This window comes from Ctenopharyngodon idella, chromosome 16 (genome assembly GCF_019924925.1).
Source record: "Ctenopharyngodon idella isolate HZGC_01 chromosome 16, HZGC01, whole genome shotgun sequence".
Classification (NCBI taxonomy): Eukaryota; Metazoa; Chordata; class Actinopteri; order Cypriniformes; family Xenocyprididae; genus Ctenopharyngodon; species Ctenopharyngodon idella.
The window spans coordinates 3,755,459-3,773,791 of record NC_067235.1 but is presented as its reverse complement, the minus strand read 5'-3'; the positions used below and the strand labels follow the sequence as shown (position 1 = coordinate 3,773,791).

The following is an 18,333-nucleotide window of genomic DNA, read 5'->3' as shown; positions in this document are numbered from 1 at the left end:
TATTGCTTATGCACATAGTCTTTGAAAAAAAAACTTGATTTTCTCAGCTTTTTATTCAATATGTTGCGTTTTTTGTCTAAAGCAGAGGCTGTTATTTCTTTTGATATATTGCATGTTCAGATATTCATACAACAAAATATTCTGGGGGTCATGAAAGTTTTGTCAAAATTATCAAAAATGCTGGCAGTGGCTGGCAATTTTATTTATTTATTTATATATATATATATAAAGCTGGCGGGTAGAGTTAAATACGACTTACAGTGGGCTCCACAAATATTACCACCCTTTGTAAATATGAGCAAAACTGACTGTGAAAATTTATCACATTTTTTGCCATTTCTCCTTTTAGTCTTTCATTCAAAATACTCACAAAAATCTAACCTTAAATTGAAGTTAACACAAAATATATGTGTGCCAAAATTATTGGCAACCCTACACATTCCAGTGAGTAAAAATATAAAAGTACTGTATATTCATATGGGATGTTTTTAAGTTCACCTTAGTGATCAGGAACACTTAAAGGACATGTCATGACTTCCTGTTTCACTGGGCTCTAAATATCTAAATATTCCTATAGTCATCCATCACTAAGACCTGAGAATACAGTAATGATGTGTGACAAGAGGTTGTTGAGCTGCACAAATCATAGAACAGTTATAAGTTAATAGTTTAATTGTTGGAATATTCATTTCCACTATCTGGGCAAAAGTTAAGAAGTTTAAATCAACTGGAGATGGTAACAGTCTAACTGGAAGAGGACGTGTGTCTATATTGGCCCCACATGGATGGTTTGAGTCGCCAAACAAACTGTAAGGATCAAAGCTGGAGAACTGCAGATGCTATTTGGGTCTTGAGGTCAGAAAGTCTCCAAAATTATATTCAGACTTCACCTTTATAACCACAATTTGTTTGGGAAGCTTGCAACAACAACAAAAAAGCCTTTAGTGACATCAAATAGGAATCTCAAGCCCCTACAGTTTGCCAGGCTTTACTGGAGTTTTCAGTGGGACTGGGTTTCATGGCCAGATGAGACCAAAATAAAGCTTTTTGTAAAAACACCAGAGGCGGGTTTGGCGTAAACTGAAACATAGAAAGCACCTCAGCCCCATTGTGAAGTATGATGCTGGATCTTTAATGCTGTAGGGCAAAGACCCTGAACAACTTGTTAGGATACACAGTATCATAAACTCCAAGTAGCACCAGATATTAAATCAACACCTGCCTGACCCTGTCAGGAAGCTTAACCTGGGCCATGGTTGGATCTTCCAGCATGACAATGATCCGAAGAACATCTCAAAATGAACAACAGAACAGTTCACTGACCACAGAATGAAGGTTTTGCCATGGACACAGCAGTCCCCTGACCCAAACCCCATAGAAAACCTGTGGGATGAGCTGAAGAAAAGAGTCCACAAGCATGAAGCTCTGAATCTGAAGGATCTGGAGATTCTGTTTGGAGGAACAGTCTCAGATCTCTTGCCATATGTTCATCAAGCTTATTATGCATTATAGGATTCAGAGCTGTTATCTTGGCAAAGTGAGGTTAAAAGAATTAAATGAAGGGGTGCCAATAAGTGTGGAACACGTATATTTTAGAGAAAAAAAAAAAAAAAAAAAGTTTTATAAGAAATTTTTTTGACTTTAAATAAAGGATAGATTTTTGTGAATATTTTGAATGAAAAACTAAGAGGAGAAATTGCAGAAACAAATTTTAACTTTAGGCTGTGCGGTATTCTACAGTATTTTATTTTATTATGTCCATGTTTGATTTTAGGGACATTTTGTTTGTTTTTGTACAATATTCAATTATGTTACTCACTGCTTAATGTCCAGTGTAAAATCAGTCCTGAAGCAAAACCATTCGAGAACAACTGGTCTAAATAAAAGCCCATGGCGTCCCCTAGTGGAGTGAAGAAAAACACCAGTCACTTTAAATCTAAATTTCCTAATACAGTACTGGCCAAAAGTGACATCTTCAGCCTTTATTCAAATATTATTAAAAGCGTTCTAAAGATTTTGTAAGCATATTGCGTAGTTGTGTTTGGACTCAACTGTTTTATTTGTGATGAAATTTGTGCCAGCAATTTTTGTCCAGACTTTTTCCTGAGGTTTTTGTTTTTCTAAGCATTTTTTTTTTTTCCATGATAAAATAAAACCTGTAGCTGTAGTTTGCCTTTTTTTTTTTTTTTTTGCTAAATAATTTTGTAAAACCAAGTTTAGTGTTTTGTTCTTCCCCATTATTTAAAATATTAAAAAATGTAAAATATTTCCTCATATTTTGATGGTTTAATAGAACTTGTAGGGTCATCAAAACAAACATCTCGTCCGGACATCACTTTTGGCCACTACTGTAGATGTTCCTGGTGGTCCTGAATGATTCATTGGTCCCTGTTAATCCAAAAAAAAAAAATCTTTTGCTCCGTTTCTGATGGAACTGATGTCACAAATCCACTACTTATGACATAAAACCCACTTTTCACCATCCAATCAATTCCTTATGAACATTATATATCTCCTAAATATGTTTTAATCTGAACTATTTCACATTATGAAAGTAAAATGGGATTCAACTGATCTGGAAACTGATTCCTTAGGAAACTGAATGACCGAAACAGTCGGTATAACAGTTACTTTCAATTCTGGGATAATGTTGATCATAAATAATTGGACAGAGCTGGCAACAGCATGTGTTTTCAGATGTATATTTATATTTTTACATGGTTTTAAATATTTAAAATAATTCACTGTTGAAATTCCCTGCATATATATATTCTTTTTCTCCATTACTTTAAAAGGCATTCTTGACTCATGCGGGTGGAGCAGGTGACGTCCTGATGAGGAAGTCCAGTCCCGTTTTCAATGATCCCGAAACATCTCACTCACTGATGAGGAGAAACAGCAGTTCAGGATTTTTTTTTTTCTTCTCAATCTTCAGATTATGCCCAAATTCTTCATCAAGTCTGATTCATAAGAATTCAGAGCTCAAATTCACACTCCAGAGATGATACTTCAGTTAAAACATGATGCTAAACACGGTCATTCTCATTTTTCCATTATTATTTCCAACTGATTAGAACAATTTCATAGATTCAGGTTTGTTTTCAAGTCATTTTAGCATGTAAAATGTTCCTACGCAACACTAAATGAATCCTGGGAAGAGAGACTGCAGGAGCAGAATAACTCCGACCACCATCAGACCACAGAAGAACAGCACCAGCCACAGCGGGAACGATCCTGAAATATAAGAGCATTAATATTCACACATCAACATGGCCTGATTAACAATGTACAAAAACAATAAGTTGATATAAATTATGCTAGTATAGAAAACAAGACTGCAAAATGATACGAAGTCAATTAAATTAAATACACATTTAAGTGTCATACAAAATACCGTTCGATTCTCAAAACCAGCAAGAAATGACTGAGGTGCCCTTGAGCAAAGCACCTAACCCCTAATTGCTCCCCGGGCGCCACAGCAAAAAAGTCTGCCCACAGTTTGCAGTGTGTGTGTGTGTTCTCTACTCACTACTCCTAATGTGTGTGCACTAACTAGATGGGTTAAATGCAGAGGACAAATTCTGAGTATGGGTTAACATACTTGGCCTTCACATGGCTCGACTGACCATTTAAAATTGAGTATTCCCGTGAGCAGTGTAAAAATTGTAAATATAATAGTTAAGTCAGATTTATTTGTATAGTGGGCAATAATATAGTTTATATTTATATAGAGCAGTTGAGACTTGCTCTGCAGTACATGTATCACCTTACGTGAGTATACTGTATTTATGCAGATAAAGTTGGACATCCTTATATAACAAACATTATATAAAGAGTTGGGCGATAATAGCAGGGTCTATCATACCACGTTGCTTAATTACCATCTTATTCATGCAGTACTTCTGTGCAACTTTAAGTCCGATCATGCCATACTTACTTCGGTTGGACACCGCATGCATCTGACAGCGGCTGTCGACAGCTACGCTCAACATGACGACTTCATTATCCCCCTTTATGGCTTTAATTTTAGGAGCGTCAGGTAAGAACGTCAGGTCTGTGACGACAATGCCATGAGATTCCTGGATGTAGTACAATTGCTGGAGGGTCAATCAGAAGAGAAGGTCTGGTTAGTACTAGCTTCGTTTCAAGACTTAGTGAGCTGCCTTGTTGTCTACTGTGTAAATAGGCAGCTACCTACTAATCAGCATCCTAACAGAGGTGGAATCTCATAGGCGAATGAGCTGAAATTACTTAAATAGGCAACAGCTTTGTGCATCATACTTATACCCCTGGTTTCACAAACAAGGCTTAAGCTAGTCCTAGACTAAAATGCATGTTTTAACTGAAAGCAACTTGCACAGACACATCTTAAAATATGTCAATGTCATTGTTTTGTCTCAATGCACACCAGTAATGTTTTTTTCTAGGGTACATTTATAAAACCTACTTAAAGGTGCAGTGTGTAGATTTTAGCGGCATCTAGCGGTGAGGTTGTGAACTGCAACCAACGGTGCTCACCCCTCCCTTTCGAAGCACATAGAGAAGCTACGGTGGCCGTCTGGCCGACACAAGACAGATGTCGTCGTCTGAGAGAGCAGAGAGTAGGCTGTGTGAAGCAATGAGGTTTCTTCTTACTTCTAACAAAGAAGTCTCTGCTTCTAATAAACCAGACGACTACTACTACTACTTTGTGCGTATTCAACGTAGTGACGATGCAAGCTGCCTCTAAAAACACGAACGATTTAGAAGAACAACAACATAGTGACTAAACGCACTCTGTAGAGCAGTTTGTCTGTTTAGGGCTGCTGTAGAAACATGCCGGCGCAAAATGGCGACTTAACATGGAGGGGGACCCGCGGTGTACAAGATAGAAATGGCTCGTTCTAAGGTAATAAAAACATAACAGTTCATTATGTAAGGTCTTTATACACCACTGAAAACATATTTATGTACATTATATTGCATTTCTGTCAAGAGATCCTCCCAAATTTTACACACGACACCTTTAAATGCCCTAATTGAACTAAGGCCTAATCCTGGCTTCATATAAGCCCTGTCTGTGAAACCGGGCCATAGTGCTAAGATACCTGAGTTATAATTACACACAAAAATTAAGTAAAACAGTCTATTTATTATTAGATTAAGAAATATTTATCTCTACACCACTGTTCAAAAGTTCGAGTTCAGTAAGATTTTTTTTATAATATAAAAAATATAATACTTTATTCAGCAAGGACACATTAAATTGATCTCAAGTGACTTATAAAGTTGCAAAAGATTTCTATTTCCAAAAAAAAAAATGCTGTTCTTTTGAAATTTCTATTCATCAAAGAATCCTGATCAGTTATTTTAGTATCATTCAGTTACTATTATAGTTTTTTATTAATATTTTGACTTTTTATTTTTATATTTTCCGTTTTCATTTTAATTTTGGTTAGTTTTAGTCATTTTTATGTGTTTTTTGTCATTTCTATAAGTTTGTTGTTAAATATGTCTATAAAGTTTTTTATTACTTTTATTTTCAGTTTTAGTTGTGGTTATTTTAATACATCAAGTTAAACTAAAAAATGAGAAATGCTGCCTTGGCAACTAGCTGAAAAACAGTTGTTTTATCTTTTATTTTATTTTAGTTAATGTTTATTTTATTTAAACAAAAAGTTTTAGTTTCAGTTAACTATAATAACCCTGATCCTGATAAATATGTGTCACGCTTTCCACAAAATTATGAAGCAGCACAACTGTTTTCAACATTGATAATAATCAGAAATGTTTCTTGAGCAGCAAATCATCATATTAGAATGATTTCTGAAGGATCATGTGACACTGAAGACTGGAGTAATGATGCTGAAAATTCAGCTTTGATCACAGGAATAAATTACATTTTAGCATATATTCACATATAAAACAGTTATTTTAAATTGTAATAATATTTCATTACATTATTTATTTAAAGTACAGCATAATTATGCCTATATTGTCTTAAAATGCTGCCTATGAAAGCAGCTCAATAGGTTTTGGACCATAGCAACTGTTTGTAACTGATTGGTGACACGGCACATGATTCTGCTGTTTGTACCTGCAGGGAAAACGCTATATAGATGGCCACAGATCCCGTCACAGTTCCAAGACCAAGAAATGTTCCCGAGTCACTGAGGAATAACACACAACCATGAAACACATGACAATTCACCATAACAATGATTAACGCATAAGAGAGACAGAGATATTCCCTCTACCTCACTGCAAGACAAGATATAACTTCATTTCCACAAGGCTTCGTGAGCAGCGGCAGGAAAAGCGCGTCCGTCCCATTTGGTGATGTAGCATTGTGGGGGTTTTCGCTCCCGTTTGTGAGGGATTTGGATCGTGTAGAGTCTTAAAGCATCTTTCTGATCCTCTACTTTTGCAAACCTGTTTTTGAGCAAGTGAGCAAAAACACAAAGACAAAACATCAGCACATCTGACAGCTTCTTGTTTGTTACAACCATGAATAGGGAACACTTTGGTATCGCATTACTTTTTTCTACAGCAGTAGTCACTAGTGATGTCCAGTTTGTGAACAAATCATTCTTTTGAACCCTTTTTTTTTTTTTTAGTGAATTGGTTGAACTAGTTCTCCAAATCGGACTGAACCACCTGAAGCAGTTTGTGGCCCGAATTAGCACAGATCTACAAGTTACTCAATCAAAGCTCACTTTTAGACTGTGCTTGATGGTCACTATCCAGGAGTACAAGATCTTTTGATGCTGGTTTTTGACAAGTCATTCAGCACTCAAATGACTCAAGCCCTATCTTTTAGCCTATTCATGGAAAGTGGCAGCTGTCAGGAAGTGTGCACAACTTGCCTGCATGCCTTGTAGCGGTATGTCTTCTCAGTGATCTGAGGCATGCTTTCATGCCAACACAAACCCACGGCCAGCTGATCGCCGCTCCACACGCTGCACGCGAAATCACGCCCAATCGTTACAATGTGCTACATTAAGAAAAAGAACATAACACTAACTGGACGAACCACATTTGAGGACATTATAGAATTGCCAATATTAGCACAATATTTGCAATAGAGAAGCAGTTCTTAAAGGGATAGTTCACCCAAAAATGAAAATTATAGTTTACTCACTCTCAAGCCATCCTAGGTGTATATGACTTTCTTTCAGCCAAACACAATTGGAGTTATATTATAAAATATAATAAAATATAATAAGCTATAAAAATAATATTATATATAATATTATAAAATATAATAAGCTCTTCCAAGCTTTTTAATAGTAGTGAATGGCGCCTGAGATTTTGAAGCCCAAAAAAGTGCATCCATCCATCATAAATATAATCCACCACAGTTCGGATCATATTACGGTTTTTGAGTCACGGATCGGATAATTTTTCGGATCAGCAAGAAAAAAAAAATTGGGGGGTAACATTGCTTTCCATCTCACTTTAAGTGCTCTGATATCACAGCAAAAACTACAAACCTAACTAATAAAGTTAAAACATTATTAAAAGGCAAGTGAGCAGTCAGTAAAAAGAACAAATACACTAATAACAAGCATAATTACAACATAAAATTACAAATTAAAGAATGGTCTAACTGTAGTATTCATTTCAGGTACAGAAATGTAATAATTTAATGTAAAATAACATTATGTTCACTGTATAAATTTAATATAGATTAATCTTTGTTAAAGCTGTTTTGTTGTTTGATTAACATCAATGACAGACAGCAGCAAGTATTTATAGGCTGCTGTCACTTTAAGACCCAACGGACGGATCCAAAATAATGATACACATCAGAGTACTTTCTCAACTCTCCACGTTCACTTAAGACACAACCGACTGTGTTTACGAGAATACTTGCAGAGACGGGTATTTTACCATAATTTTGTGTGTATGTGTCCATCCAAGTGCAAGGAGATGCGAAAGAGAAATCAATTGGCAGTTCGCACGCTATCTGAAAAGCGTGCTTCGGCTGTGTACGGCTGTGCGCACAGATAAAGATGCGCGGATAACGCATTAAATTCTCCTCTGCCTCTTCCAGCGCTGGAATGGTTTAAAATCTATTGAATGTGGAAACTAACAAGACAAAACATGTGCAAGTGATAACCTTTCCCTCTGTGGCAGTTAAACTGGTAATTAAGCCACGAACCACATGCGTGCCAATCCGTGGAGCCTGGGCCGTACAGATCACAGATCAACAATGATCCGTTTAACCCCTAGTTTATAAGTTATAAATATGGATATTTTTCTTACAAAAACACATCACCTCGCTTCAGAAGGCCTTTATTAACCCCATGGATTCGTATGGATTACTTTTATGATGGATGGATGCGCTTTTTTGGGCTTTAAAATCTCAGGTACCATTCAATCCCATTATAAAGGAAGAGCCAGGATATATTATAATACAACTCTGATTGTATTCGTCTGAAAGAAGAAAGGATGGCTTAAGGGTGAGTAAATCATGGGATAATTTTCATTTTTGGGTTAACTAATCCTTTAATTGCTTTAATAACTATGAAAAAAAAAAATCTTCACAGAACACACAAGCTACCTTTTTATCAGGACTGATGTCTATATCCTCCAGTTCATCTTCGTGAGCTTTAAAGTTCAACTTCTCTTTCAAAGAGGGGAACTGCAAAGAGAGGAAACATGTTGAGACAAGGACAGTGCTTGAAAAAAAAAAAAAAAAAAAAAAGTGCACAGACTCATGGGAGAAGCTGACCTCCCACACTCTGACGTAACCGTCGGCCCCTCCGCTCAGCAGAAGCGTGAGGTCAGCGCTGAAGCGCACACACTTCACGCAGGGGTCCTGTGGGCTGAGGTCTCCCTGCACCGCACCAACATCCTCCACTGAGATCTGAGGAGACTCCTGCTTCATCTGGGGAACGTCTCCTCCTCCTCCTCCTCCTCCTCCATCTCCGTTCTGGCCTTTCCCGCCTCTCTTCCTGGCTGCACCTTTATCTCCAGCCCCTGTTAATAAGTGCCATGGTAAAAGGTAAATTTTTTTTATATCAGATACATGAACATGGACCATTTTCACAAATGATGGTGACGCGTTTCCACTGTTATTATTTTATTTTAAATTATGTACTATTATAACAATATATTTTGTGTTTTATTGCCTTGCCATTAAATTACAGAAAACTGGTCAAGTCACCATGAAATCAAAATTCTTTTTTTTTTTTTTTCTTTTTACTCAAAAGCCGTCATAATCTTTAAATCAAAAAATAACTTCCCCTCCCTCTTGCAGCATCTCATCTCTTCTCTGATGACGAGGGCAGGGCAAACTGTCGCTCACATGAGATCCACCAATAGCAAACCACAACCATCCAACCATCCAGTCAAGTCCTCATGGACAAAATCAAGCCCCGCCCTACATTTGTTCTTGTTCCAGAATCCGTTTCACTCATATACATGCCACAATAGGGAAGAAAAGACGAGCACAATCATATCATGCTGATCTTAAAGCTGCTGTGCGAGTGTTTCTAATACAACGGCTGATGGAGTAACTGCAAATTTGACATCTTTCTCTCTTCTAACTACCGTAATCAATCTCTCGATCATTTTACAAGTCATAGAAATGCTATTGTGGATTTATTCTTTTGATATTGGGCCAAATGGGAACGCAAAAATTATATTTGTTGTAGTTTCCATTCACCACTATCAACTATGACAACTTCCGGTAATGTTAAAAAAAGGGTCCATTAAGTCATAAACATTTTGATTTTGCCTCTACTGACCATCTTTAGCTGCAGGTTTCTTTGCCTGTTTGGCCTGATGATGACTGAACTTCATCAAGCTGCAGCTGCCGTCCTGTCCCGCAGCGATCACATCCCCACCCAGACACATGCTCATGGTGGCTCGTGTGTCCGTTTCATGAGTGTGCAGCAAGGTGGCGCTGTGCACACCGCCGACCAGCTCCAGACTCAGGAAATGCTGCAATGAAACGGCAACACTAAACAACTATATAGTACATGATCCAAACAGCAGTGCTTCTTAATAAAATCTTTGTCTTCTATCCTTATTGTTTTTCTATAAAACAGATAATCATTATGAATATTTAAAGCCAAACAAGACCATTTTTATTTCCTAAAAGAAAACAATCAAAACAGAACATCCATAATTCAGTGGGTTTCAGAATGTAAAGCACCTAATTTTATTCAGAGGCTCAAGCTGAGCAAAATATGCAATTTGGTGCAGATGCTGATATTGATATGACCAAAATGTAAGATGAAATTCTGATGCTTTTACTGTAAATCAATGAGATCTTTATAACAGTATAGCAGACTACTTACATAAAATCATATCAATATCAGTCGTCAACTCGTCACTCTATATCTACCAATAATGTCTTAGTAAGATGATATTTAAATGTTTAGTTTTATGATCAAAACTCTAGTTTTAAAACATATAATGCAATGCAATACAATGATGATTGAGAGATGAACAAATAAACCTTCAAAAGCCTGATGATCATATTTGATGCTAATATTTCAACATGATTTTTATTTAAAAAATAATAATATAATAATGTATAGGAGACAAAGATTTTATTAAGAAGCACCGAAGTAAACATAAGTTGCTTCAGTCCATGACCACAAGCTGAAGGGGGACGTTTTTATAATTATATAATTATATATTAAAATGCCTTTTACTTGTTTAAAAAAAGTATAAAGTATCAATTAGATGACAGTTACAGAAACGTTTTGATCATGTTTATAATTTAGAGGCCTTAGAAATGTGTATAAATGGTTAAAGACAGTACCACTCCATTCTTGATCCCGGTCTTGGACGCGCCTCCTCCTCCAGCTGTGATGATCAGCCCGGTCTTGGGGTCGATTTTAACAGTATAGAGAGGGAAGGGGGCTCTGTACAGCTCAGGCGCTCTTCGTTTACCCATGCTGCTTTGGGATCTCTGGACTTACTGAAAGTAAATTACTGGTTGTTACATACAATTTAATAAAACACAACCAAATCAAGCTGCTGTGATGAAGTTCTGCAGAACTGCAGATGGGTCATTCCTCATCATCTCTTGATATATTGGATAAACTATTAAAGGGTTAGTTCACCCAAAAATGAAATTTCTGTTATTAATTACTCACCCTCATGTCATTCCACACCTGTAAGACCTTCATTCATCTTCGGAACACAAATTAAGATATTTTTGATGAAATCCGATGGCTCAGTGAGGCCTGCATCCCCAGCAAGATAATCAACACTTTCAGATGTCCAGAAAGATACTAAAGATGTTTTTAAAACAGTTCATGTGACTACAGTGGTTCAACCTTAATGTTATGAAGCGACGAGAATACTTTTTGTGCGCCAAAAAAACTTTATTCAACAATATCAAGTGATTCAAAACACTGCTTCATGAAGCTTTACGAATCTTTTTTTTTTTTCGAATCAGTGGTTCGGAGCGTGTATCAAACTGCCACAGTCATGTAAACCATTGAACTTTTAAAACACTTATGACATAACGAAGCCTCGTTTACTGAAATCTCGTGACTTTGGCAGTTTGATACACGCTCCAAACCACTGATTTGAAACAAAAGATTCGTAAAGCTTCATGAAGCAGTGTTTTGAAATCGCCCATCACTAGATATTGTTGAATAAAGTCATTATTTTGTTATTTTGGCGCACAAAAAGTATTCTCGTCGCTTCATAACATTAAGGTTGAACCACTGTAGTCACGTGAACTGTTTTAAATGTCTTTAGTAGCTTTCTGGACATCTGAAAGTGTTGATTATCTTGCTGGCGATGCAGGCCTCACTGAGCGAACCGAAGAGGAACGAAGGTCTTACGGTGTGGAACGACATGAGGATGAGTAATTAATAACAGAAATTTCATTTTTGGGTGAACTAACCCTTTAAACACATTTTCTACAGACTATATCAAATTAGTTAATTCATCCTTTTATTTCCAGTGCAATAAATAAACTGGAAGTGATCTCAGTTTACATAAGAGTTGATTAACCATAATAATAAGCATTTTCTTCTGAGATGATAACTGGACAGCAATGTCACTATGATACTAATGTTTGAAACAAATCGTTTGTGGAATTATGCATAGTGTTTCATTTACATTTTTAAGAATAGTAAGCAATTTTAGTGTATACCTGCAAAATTTTCAGAAAATACAAAATGCACTATTCTTATCATAACCTTAATCTTTATAACAAACTACAGCCAGGTCTTCAATTAAATTATACTCCAGGAAGTGACATTATTTTGGTGGGAAAACAGATTATTTTGGCAACGGATTTGAGGAATTCTGTGATGTTTTGTCATTAGCTGGCGTTTCTCAGTCTAAAAGATTCCATTATGTTTGATAAAAGTTCATAAATTAGTCTCAAATTTCAAAAGACACTTAAAAATATCAAAATTAATGAGCTAAGATGACTGCCAACGGCCTACTTCAGCTCTGTATTTCCATCCTGTTGGGTATCCTGTTATTGTTTCTGCTCATGTGTAAATAATAAAGCTGTAATTAATACAGTTTTCATTTCTAAGCTTCATCAGAGCTTAATCTGAAAGTATAGTATATCCTTTAATAGCCGGATTTCCTTCAATTACAATAGATATTTGATATATATTAGTTTACAGAGACAAAGGTACTCCAACCAGACCACAGTTACTTATGAACACATCTCAGAGTTCATTCATCACTGTATGTTGTTATTCAACAATATAAACACTGGATTCTCTGGGTTTTCATTCCCTGCAGCACCATCTGCTCCATAATCTCTTTAGCTCAATTTGCCCGTCGCAATTCCTGTCAACAAGACACGTTACATCCTACACAGACTGTTTCAGCTTTTAAACTCTTCAGCTCTTTATGTTGACTGTTATATGTCTCTATGCATGTTGTCTTTGTTCGCTATCTATCAGTCCATCTCGCGAGGCTCGAGCCGCTTCGCAGCAGATGTCGGTTAAAGCGTCAGTGTTGGTGTAAGTCACCGCACCTGAGTCTGCGGACGCACTCCAGTCTCTTACTCCAGTTACTCCAGTGTTTAGTGGACATTCCACTGTCTTTTCCCACTGGATCTCTCACAACATTTGTCAAATAATCACCATCCACTTCCTCTGTTTCCCTAGATACACGTCAGCACAGCGTCATATCCTACGCGCCTGCGTCTCAAGCGCGCGCGCGCATGGTGTCATACACGCGACCGTAATAAATGTAGTAATAATGCAACTGGAAGTCAGAACAGAGTAAACTCATTTGAGTCACTGAAATGTTACCTTGCATTAAGCAAGGTTGTTGAATGTAAACTAAATAGGCCTGGACAGATTTAGCCAAGCGCTAAAACCGTGGTACAATTTTGAAAGGATTATATAGGCCTACAGAAATGGAGTATTATAACAATTAAACAAATTATTTATGTAAATAATAAATATAACATAAATATATTATAAAATAATAATAATAAAAAAAACTAATTTAAGTAAAAAACGAAAACTAAATGTGTTTGTAGCAGTGGCGAGGCTACACGGGGCCTACTCACTGGTCCACCAAATCAAATGAGACACAAAATAATTATTTTGGATACATGACAATAATTGCTCAAATACATGAATTTAGTGGATGTCACTCCAAAAACTTTGCAGCGGGTGCAGGGGCAGATTAAGGTGGTCAGGGGCCCCTAGGCTGCTCTTTGTGTGAGCCCCCCCTTAATCATTATGCTTTACTGGAAAAATGTATTTAGTGCCATACATGGTCCACACGCAAAGATTCCTCTACATTTCTTCAAGTGGTGGACCACCCCAGTAAGAACATTACCACAACATCACATAGGTAAAATGGGAAATTGAAAATCATCATATATAAGAAACCAATATATAATACCTAATCAGCGCTTATGCGCACGCGTAAACCTTGCCACAGCGCACCGGCAAACGTAATGATTATGAGTGTGTAGTCAAAAAAATCAGCAAGGAGACTTTCTAAACATTTTAATAATTTATTGATAATGTTGTCTGTGTTTTCGGCTGCAGAGATTAAGACTACGATGCTGATTCGTCATATCCGCAGTAGTGGACGCGCACAGGCACGTTTCATACGGATAACATAATCTGAGAATATTTATTTTCCATTTGAATTGGTTCGATTAAAAGTAGACATTTCAAGCTTTCTATAGATATATTTCTCGTGTCTGTGAGGGAAGTACGGTTCATGTTTGTTACGTGCTCACGTTCACAGAGACGGCAGAACGCGCGACCTGGTTGTTTTCATTTTACAAAAGCACACCGTTTTGCTGTTATTGTGAGTTTACAGAAATAAAAGTAGACCCTTTACATTTTGTATTACTCTTATCTGTATGACCAAAATGAAGGAGTATTTTAAGTGATCGCACCGGCGCCTTCATGTCATGCAGCGAGCGCGCTCTCCACACAAACACTTGGGGTGTGTCTTAATCAGCTCCCTAGTTCAGTAGTCAGGGCACTGGTCAGGGAGTCAGCCATTTTAAGGGCTGTCTCAATCGCAGAATCTTTCCAGGGCACTGAAACGTTTGCTCCCTAAAAAATCCCACAATGCACCGTGAAAACCAGTGGAGCATCGATGCTCACTATGCTCCCTAAACGGAAGTTCTTAAATCACGTGAGCCTACTCACTACACATAACAATGCGCGATAGATGTTTTTAAAAATACAAACCATTATTTTATTATATTTCAGCATAAACATACATCGCTAGACAGGTAATGAACATAATTTAGCTAACATTTATAATTTATTTACGTGTTGCACGTTTATGTAACAAGCAAAGAATTTATGCGTTACTTCGCCACTTCCTGTCTTGATTTATCCAATGCCTTTAAGTATCAAGTCAATGTAGGTTTTTTTTTTTTTCAGTATATCTTGTTAACTTTGTTCTTTTAACCTTTGTATTTTCCGTTTTTTGTGCTCCACTATCATACTTTCTTTCGGACATTTTGCCGCTATGCCTTCTAGCAATAGCAGTGACGTAAATGAAAATGATTGACCAGCAGCTGATTGGACAGATGTGAGCCAAATGTCACATCTATCCAATCACCTGCTTGTTTTTTTTTAATGTTTCTTATGGGCCAATGAGGGCCTTTTTTGGTTCACCCTGAAGTAAATTTAACATAATAAAAAATGGTCTGGCCCCTGCACATGTGGGGCCCCTAGGCTGCAGCCTAGGCAAGCCTGTGCATTAATCCACGTCTGAGCATGTGTATGTGGCCACTGGTCAAGCAAAACAAAGGATTTATTTAAATTCTGAACTGATATATCGCCTAGAAAGCATGCAAAGTATCACCAAACAGCTGTCACTCATCTTAGTTCATTGGGATGACACGATCTCACAAAGTTCTGTTATAATCAATGAATCTGTCTACACTGCACAATGAATCTCTTATTTACACTTTGTGAACATGCAGAACTCAGCACTGGACAAAAACTCCGGCTTTGAGCGGATTCTTACTTAAAACGCCTCTGATTGGTCATTGCGTTCAAGAAATCAACAGACATGTATGCGATTGGCTACATTACTCAACGCTGCAAAAACACGCTGTAAATAGAAACCTTTGACGCTCCGCCTATGATTATTACCTTCTTTTATTGTTCTTATTCTGATATTATTACACTGGTTATTTTATTAATTAATGGATTTTGTTGTTTCCATTAATGACAATAAATCTAATTTAACTCATCTTAATTGTCAAATTATTTTTAGCTCATGTAGTTGCCTTTGAGGTCCACCCTATTTCACCTGGGTCCACTCACTAATTTCTGGTGTTAGATGCAAATGGAAAGTACATCATAAAAATGAACCAATTAACATATACCAGGTATATATAAATATATATATATATATATATATATATATATATATATATATATATATATATTACCTTAGGAGTAACTTTAAGAATGTGACAAAGCAGAAAAATAAAAATAAAAACAAAGTATGTATAAATCAATCAATATATATGGGAAAACACATATGTTGATTTAGGCTCTGATCAGTAATTCAGAAGTATACTTGCAAAAGTATGCAACCAATGATAATATTGAACACATTATTTATTTGTTTGTTTGTTTATACATACATACATACGTCCCATTCTCAAAGTTACTCCTCAGGCTTTAGTTTAACTGAAATAATCAGCTGTAAAAAGTTAAACACTGATTTGTCCAAGTGAATTTTATTGCCATTATACTTTTCATAGCAGAGAGGAAAACAAACTAGTGTTTTCTGGGAAACCGTTGCACAGCAATCAACATTTAAGAAAAGTTATTTACAACAACCCAGAAGCACAATGTGAGAGACTCTATTAATCCCCTGATCTCCCTCTGAGGAACTGTTTTGCACTGTATCACACTGCAGTAAACAAACCGCTTATGACATGAATTGGACAATGCTTGTATTGAAAGTGGTGCAGAAGAGAAAATGACTAAAGGTGCTAAAAGGTCAGTTTCTTCACTCTGTTTTTCCCTGAAGCTTTAAAGTCCCAAACTTCCACAAGTATAATGAAGTATTCCATAATTGTTCCCCTATGGACCTCCGAGGCAGAGCGAATTTAATAATTACCATGCTCCCTGTCTCCCTCGGGTTCTCTTTGTGTACTTAGCAACAAGAGCCTGGGAATATATATTAATTACCGCACAGCACAGTCAGCCTATGGAGTGACTTTCAGGATATTCACAGAAAAGGTTTGGTGGGTGATAATGTGATGTCACATTCATGCTTGAGTAGTGTGCGCTGATGTGATGTGTTTGTCATGTGGTGTTGATGTGTTCTATGCTTTATAAAGGTCAGCTGTCTGACTATTGATTACTTGTTCAATACTGAGTTTCAGTGGAATAATCAATACGACCCCGAGGTGATGTCAGCAGCACAGGCATCCGGCGTCACAGTCGGTTTTAACAGTAGCGAAAACATGTCGTTTTATGTAATGCTATTGATAAAAGTTAAATCAACCCTTCTTGAACATGCATGGCCCTGCTTGACTGCGAAATATTGGCTCACAGATATACAAACAGAGATCTGGGTATTTATATATTTAAAAATATTATTATGTGACTTTATGTTACTTCATATCATCTCACTCCAACCAGGCTTGATTTAGTTAACTAAAACCAAAACCATAAAATAATTTTTGTTACTTGAAAATAAACGCCAACCCGAAATAAAGTATATTAAAAAAATTTAACTTATTTTAGCTAGTTGATCACTAAAATATTTCAAACTAAAACTGAAATAAAATTAATAAAAAGACATATTTAAAAAAAAAACTAAAAAAAATACAAAAATTACAATAACTAAATGAAAAAGGAAAATACAGCAATAAAACCCATTCAAAATAATAAAAATACTATAATAGTATCATGATGATAGGGTTGGGGTAAGCTGGCCCAAGTGGCATGTTGTTACTAGTGTTATTATTTTTAAATTTAATACTTATTATAATTAATTAATGGGGTTATTATTCAGTACTTCCATGATGTACATTTCAGACATCTTTGCTTTCATTAAAATCTAATTGAGTGAAACCATTACATTTGCATTCATATTATTTCTATTATGACATATCTTCTATTAAATATGGGCAAACAAATAAGTAAATATTCACATGCCTGTATATACGTCATAAAATAAATCGGTTATTCAATTATTATCAACTAAATTGTCAAAATAAATTTTAAATACAGTAGTTTGTTTAGTATTTTACATTGATTACACTTTAAAAATATATAAATATTAATAAGGATTATATCAAAAGTCATTTTACATTCTGTAAAAGATTAGCCAGGGGGGGCTTCTTACCCCAGGTAGGGGGGACAACTTACCCCTCTTTTAATATTTGACATTTTGTGCAACTAAATTAGCAAATGTTTCTATTTATTTCCTATAGTAACACATTGGCTGATGCATCATCATCCTGCACATGCTAAACATATCTAAATATGACTCCAACACGTCCAGGCTCTAGAACCTAAAACATGTAGCCTACATGTGTTGTACATTTGAATCTTTAGCAATATATTCTTATTCTTTCATGCAAATAAAGCTTTGTTCGAGAGTTTACAGTTTTGTAAAGAATAGCCTTAATGTAAAAAGCCCTAAACATTTTGTTGCATTAGGCTATAGATTCAAAGAAATTCGCTATAGGGTTTGTAATGAGATGGGCTGAATATTTGTAGCTGTTGACATGGACTGGCCCGTGTCCTTGCTCCACAAACCGTGCCCACGGAAGGGGGTGTGAAAAGGAGGGGGCGACAGGGACGCCAATATACCAATCCTACTACAGAGAAGGTTACGCTCATGAATATTAAACAGGATGCGTGATTGGACACTTACAAAGATACGTCAGCA

At 36.3% G+C, this 18,333-nt stretch overlaps 1 protein-coding gene across 1 annotated transcript; it reads right to left on the bottom strand.

Annotated features, from left to right (window-relative positions):
- Nucleotides 1-2,686: 2,686 nt before the first annotated feature.
- On the bottom strand, nt 2,687-13,128 carry preb (prolactin regulatory element binding). The gene is given in 11 exon segments (XM_051864903.1): nt 2,687-3,234; nt 3,938-4,097; nt 6,077-6,149; nt 6,237-6,301; nt 6,303-6,411; nt 6,846-6,973; nt 8,546-8,626; nt 8,717-8,964; nt 9,735-9,930; nt 10,760-10,918; nt 12,956-13,128. Coding segments are annotated over 10 exon segments (1,290 nt in total). The 5' UTR covers nt 10,895-10,918; nt 12,956-13,128; the 3' UTR covers nt 2,687-3,139.
- Between the last annotated feature and the right edge of the window lie 5,205 nt (nt 13,129-18,333).